Here is a 6,206-nt window from a genome sequence, read left to right on the forward strand (position 1 = left end):
TCCAGCAGGATGCATCCATGACACTATATCCAATTGCAAAGGTCAGTGATATCCAATTGCAAAGGTCAGTGATAGTTGTTTCATTTTTCTTTTTTTATTGAAGTGCTTAATTAACGAAAGTAGCATAAATTATTTGGAGAAGTTTTTCTCAACTTCGGTATATATGGGACACTATTCACGGTATAACTTCATAGTGTAAATTTTCCCTCTACTAACATGGGTTTTAATCATCTTACATGCTTATATTATCATCATTATGGTATACTACTTGCCAAAAGTGAGAGTAAAAGTTTCTGCCAAGTTTGATTTATTTTGTGCATAGTACGAGAGGACGTAAAACCGTTACGATGCCGATTTAAAAGGGCGTTTTTCTGATATACACTCATTTCAAAACATGTTTTCCAATATGCACCCGTTTTCTTGGATATTTCTAATATACACCCGAAACAATAATTCCGTCCGTTTTTTTAATAAAACAGCTAACAGCCGTTATCTGTGCAGCTGGCACCACAGCTTGCACTACATGAAAAAGACAAAAAATTCCCTATGGGATAAACTCGGGTCCAGATCAATCGAGTTGATAATCTGGTCGACTCAGAAAACCATGCACGTGCACGTCACATGACCTGCAATAAAAACTGTCAGTTAACAGGTGGATTTATCTTGTGCGTTCAAATAAACGGTCACGATTACAACCCTAAATTTTAATGTTTTTCACTGCTATAAGAACCAGTGATGAAACCTAATCCTTTTTCAACATTCAATCACACAAATAAGCCATGAATGGAGGCCAAAAAGACTCACGAAGTAGTAGCAATAGAAAAAACAGTGAGAAGAAAATCATGACTGAATGTTCAATTTGTGAACAAGGAAATCATGAGACAAAAGTGTGTCCATGGCTGTACACAAGGTGCAAACATGTAATGGTATAAGGCAAATACTACAATCCACCACAGCTGATAGTAATGGGAAAATGTTTTTGAAGTGCCAAATGTTACCTACACATATTTTGAATGGTTTGATAATGCCAAAGATCCTACAAAAAGCTTGATGTTGAAGTTACCAAGAGATTGTGGTTGCTCTGCTTGTGGAGATGCACATATGATGAAAGATTGTCCACTGCATAATCAACCATGCTTCAAGGCACACTGCAAAGGAAAACTCAAGCTGTCATCATGTAAGAATGAACACAACAGAGACATATCTTACCTCAAGTGCAGTGAATGTCAAGCATTTAGATGGGCTTCAGATGCTGTTTTTATTGCTGCAAGAAAAAGAGTTATGAATCTGCAAACTATATGCAGGGATCTTGGAAAACTTCATATGTAAACTTATCTGCAACAAGTTATGTAATAAAAAAGAAATTTATAATAAAAATATTGAGTTTTTTCAATCTAAAAAATATTGAAATTGTTCAAAACATAAACATTTCCATGTATCAATCAACACAACCCAAAAAGAGACAGATCCAAAGTTTTTCAAAAGATAACATTCACAGAATCAATTTTTCTTTGTCTTCTTAGCGTTCCCCTGGGTCTGAATACATTGTGTGATATTTTGTAAAACAGATCCATACTTAGGGTGTGTCACAGTTTGTGAAACAGTCTGTGAAACATTTTGTGCAACCTTCCTCTTGGATGCAGCAGCTTTAGATGATTCACCTGCAGTCTTCTTCACTTTCTTTGCTTTACTTGGTTGTGATGGATATGAGAAACTAAAATCAGCAGCATCTACTTGAGTTCTTGGTCTCTTTCCCTTTGAATTCCGTCCAACTTCACCTCATTTACAAGTTGATTTGTTGTGACCTACTACCTTGCACCTTGAGCATCTTCTATTTCTCACTTCAACTCTAGGTTTATCATATGACTTTATCCTTTTAGTTATTGGTCTTCCTGCAGATCTACTTGAGATGGGAGTATTGAGCTTCATGTCTACCTGGAGAGAGATTGGAAAGAAACAATTTGGGGGTTAAAATATGATGAAACCCTAAAGCATTTAATATAATATTAGAAGCACAACAACAAATAAAGAGGTTATCTTTACCCAGTCCTTTGGGTCATCTAAACGATGTACCACTGGTGCATATGTGGCTCTATAAGATTCCACTCTAAAGTAAGGACTGCAATATCTACACAAGCACAACAACAAAAATTGAATGGACGGAAGCTAATGAATGGACAAAAACAAAACTACAAAAATTGAAGACAAAAACAAAACTACAAATCTTAAAAGACAAAAACAAAACAACAAAAATTAAAGTTACTTAATACACTTACTTAGGCCAATCATCTCTAATTGTCTTTAATGCACAAACTGCATGTTGGCAGGGAAATCCTCTCATCTGCCACTGCTCACAACTGCATACTTGATTAACAATATTAACAGTAAACATTTTATTTGTGTCCCTGTTAGTTGATGAATATATCTTGCCTGCCACACATCCAACTGTCTTGAACTTACCAACTAATTTCATCATCTTCTCAATTAACATAACTGCAGTGGGAACCAACTGCCCATCTGTCCATCCAGCACATTCAGTCCTCCTCTTATAAAACAAGCCCATGACTAACTGTCCATACATCATTCCTAACATACAAATTGGTTTGTCCCTTAAATTACAGACCATGGAGTTAATAGACTCAGAAAAGTTATTATTCATATGTTCACATTTACTTATGCTATCAAAAAAAGCCCTTGACCAAGACTCAGGATTTTCCCTCATAAGATACATAAAAGCTTCCTCATTTTCATTCTTCAAAAGTTCCATGTTTTCCTACAGGAAACATAACTAAGTCTTAATTTCAGAAAACAAAATTAAAGTCTTAATTTCAGAAAACAAAATTAAAATCTTAAAAAATGGTATAATCTATAACTAAGTGAGAAAACTTACAAAAAAAATGCTTCTTTATAACATTTTGCTGCATTCCACAGGTGAGATTGCAGTTCATAGCCCTTGAATTTCTTCTTGAAGTTCTTACTTAAGTGCCTGCCAAATTTAGTATGCATTCCAAATGTGAGATTGCAGTTCATATGAAAGACATATTGAAAAAATAACTTAAGATACAAGTACATAACCTATAACAATATATATGAGGAGTTTTTCCAAACACTGCAGGCACAGCTTCATGTAATCCCTTCTGCCTATCAGATATGAATGTAATTGGACACTTATGATCAGTGATATGTGGAGCCAAATGTTGGAGAAACAGGGTCCAATTCTCTTTGGTCTCAGCCCTGCAAACCATAATCCTTAATGGTACTAAACCATTTTGTGCATCTAGTGTTGTTGCAGCCATTAGCACACCACCATGCTTGCCAGTAAGATGGCAAGCATCCAATCCAATTACTGGTCTACATCCATCTTTAAATCCTTGAAGTGCTGTTGCAAAACAGATTGTCATGCTTTCAAAACGATCATCATCTTGTGCATATGTGTAAATAGCCACAGAACCATCATTTGTTTTGGTCACCATGTTACAGAAAGTGGGTACATTGTTGAAACTTTCTTCATAGTTCCCATACTGTGATTCTAGAACTAAATTTCTTTCCTTCCATGCTGTTTGATATGGTATATCAATGTTGGTTTGAGTAAAAAAGTCTTCTTTTATTTGTCCTTGCTTTGGAATAACTTTCCCAGTAGTGGTCTTAAGCCTATCCTTTACCCAGTCACAAACAAAATACTTGTTTGCAGACTTATTTCTCCCTGTTGGATCACCAGCACATGTATGTTTTTCTTCCAGACTTATAATTGACCAGTAACCACCTTTTTTCATTCTTGAACAAAATAAAAACCAAGGACATTTATATCCTTATGAAATCACATATAACCTTCACTCTCCTGGAACAACTAGATCTGACCAAAAACTGAGTTTCATTCAAGACACAGAAATCCCTCAAATTCCTTTTAAAGTCTTCATGTTTAGCAAATCTGGTACCAACCAGCATCATACTTGGATCAACTGGTTCAACCTCTTCATCCTCAGGGAACTGTGGTTCTTCTTCTTCCTTTTCAAAGTGGACTTTGTGTTCTTCTACAAAGTTTTGAAACGACTCAGATTGAGCATCATTACCTCCATGTTTTTCTTTAGCTTCCAATCTTCAATAAATAACACAATCTTCAATAAATAACACCATTTCTGCATTAAAACAAAATCGATTCAATAAATAGCACTATCTGTAATAAAACCCCAGATCAAATCAAAAAGATTAGAAAATAAAATCCCAAATCAAATCGAGAGAAGATGAAAAAAATTAGAAAATTAAACATCTGTCTTGATAACTTCAATAAAAACAGAGATGGGTTCATCAATTAGGGCTTACAAATCATCAAAAACTGGTGAAAAATAATTAGGGTTTCAGTTCAGGAAAACCCTACCTCTTCGACTTTTTCTTCTCTGGATTTTTCTTCATAGCGTCTTGAAATCTTGTTAGATTCTTATTCTAGTTTGGGAAATCGTCGATTTTGCAACAAAAACTCAATTCGTATCTCATGAATCGAGACCAGCAGCAGCAGAAAGAGAGAAGAAGACGACTGAAATGAGAAAATGAAATCTTATCTTCTTCTCAACCTTTTGTTTCTGAGTCATGGGTAAACTCGTAATTCTGTAACTTAGATAAATCTAAATCGTCCATTCCGATCGACAGATATACGGCTAGATCTTTAGATGTTGTGTGCTAATGTTTTTAGTTATGATGGGTGTATATTAGAAATATCCAAAAAAACAAGTGTATATTAGAAAACAGGTTTTGAAATGGGTGCATAACAGGAAAATTTCTGATTTAAAATTGGTAAAAGAAAAAGGTTTTGACTGTTGTTTTTCCGACTAAGGTGCAATTGTCGATCTGAAGCAGAGAAGAAGAGTTTTCATAGTCTTTCGCCATTCTTTGTTAGGTTCATATCATTAATCCAACATGCAACTAAACACGGTAATGCCTACATTTCTTGCCTTGAATTGAAAACAAAACCAATAGATATTTGTTTTTATAGGAACATGAGCATGATTATTTCGGAACTTCATGTATATAAATTTGGTACTTTTCGATATATTAGTAATTCGCAAAATGGGTTATTTGTCCAAATATTTTTAAAAATGGTTCAAATGGACGCGTAAAAATTAGTATGGGTGAAATAGACACTAAAAAAATAGCAAGGATGAAACTGGATTCATCCTGACTTAAACTTAAAAAATAGTAAGGATGAAACTGGATGCATCCTGATGTAAATTAAAAATAAGAAAAAGTATTTGAAAATGGGTAGGATGAAATTGTTTACACCCTGGCTATTTTTACATTTTTGTCCATTTAAACAGTATCAAAATCTAAATGTCCTTTTCACCCAGAAATTGTTGATTTTGGTATTTTGAACCAATTTTGTGTTAATAAATATTAATTGTATTTCATTTTGAAAAGTCATTTAACGGGACCTCCTAAAATTTGCAGGTACTTGTGTACTCAATAAATCAAGTTTAACAATCAACCTAAATAACCGAAATCTAACTCTCGCATATGATGCATTAGATGATCATATAGTTCGCTAATTAACCGAAATCAACTCTCCCCATACCCAAAAACTATAGTTTAAATGGTGTATGTAGGCAGTAGGCTTCATCAAACATTTTCATGCATGAGTAACCGCCTAGCTTTTTTTTGCTTGGCCTGCAGAACAAACAGAAGTTCATTGGCTTTGCACTGGTTAAAACCATCGTTCGTTTAGTTCTTATTAGAAACGATGACTGTTAGTGTGGAAGAGAGCATCTGATGTAAGAGGTAGATGGTGATGGTGGTAAAGGTCAACGAGAGAATTTTTCTGGTGGCAGAGTTGATGTCGTGTAGCTGGTGATAAAAGCTGATATTAGGTGGCGGTAGATCTGCAAATGATGCAGGAGGTCCAAGAACTGGTGTTGTGTAAGAACTACGAGGGGAGGTCAGTGAGAATAAATTTCTAGGGGAATGACAACACCCATGTACCTGGAGCGAATTTTAGTTGCATACTAATTTTAATTTATGCTTTGGAGAAGGTCTCACCTATGTGGGGCTTTGGTGAAAAAATTGAGCTGTGCGCAGATAAGTTTATTTAATCAATATTGGATTTATGGAAGCAACTGCACATTTCTTAAATAAAGTATTGCTTAATCATCTTGATTTTGTTGCCAAATTAATACATTTGCGTGGATCATAACCGCTATGAATTCTAAGACGTCTAGAAC

General features: G+C 34.8%; 1 protein-coding gene across 1 annotated transcript; it reads right to left on the reverse strand.

The window, feature by feature from the left end:
• Window positions 1–1,364: 1,364 nt before the first annotated feature.
• Window positions 1,365–4,101, reverse strand: LOC113354568. Its single transcript, XM_026597863.1, has 5 exons — window positions 3,076–4,101; window positions 2,891–2,986; window positions 2,277–2,773; window positions 2,044–2,128; window positions 1,365–1,935 (listed from the first exon to the last, which is right to left on the reverse strand). The coding sequence occupies exons 1-3, from the start codon at window positions 3,771–3,773 to the stop codon at window positions 2,755–2,757; spliced, it is 813 nt and encodes a 270-aa protein (XP_026453648.1). The 5' UTR covers window positions 3,774–4,101; the 3' UTR covers window positions 1,365–1,935; window positions 2,044–2,128; window positions 2,277–2,754.
• Between the last annotated feature and the right edge of the window lie 2,105 nt (window positions 4,102–6,206).

The sequence above is a fragment of the Papaver somniferum genome, chromosome 2 (assembly GCF_003573695.1).
Source record: "Papaver somniferum cultivar HN1 chromosome 2, ASM357369v1, whole genome shotgun sequence".
In the NCBI taxonomy this organism is placed as follows: domain Eukaryota; kingdom Viridiplantae; phylum Streptophyta; class Magnoliopsida; order Ranunculales; family Papaveraceae; genus Papaver; species Papaver somniferum.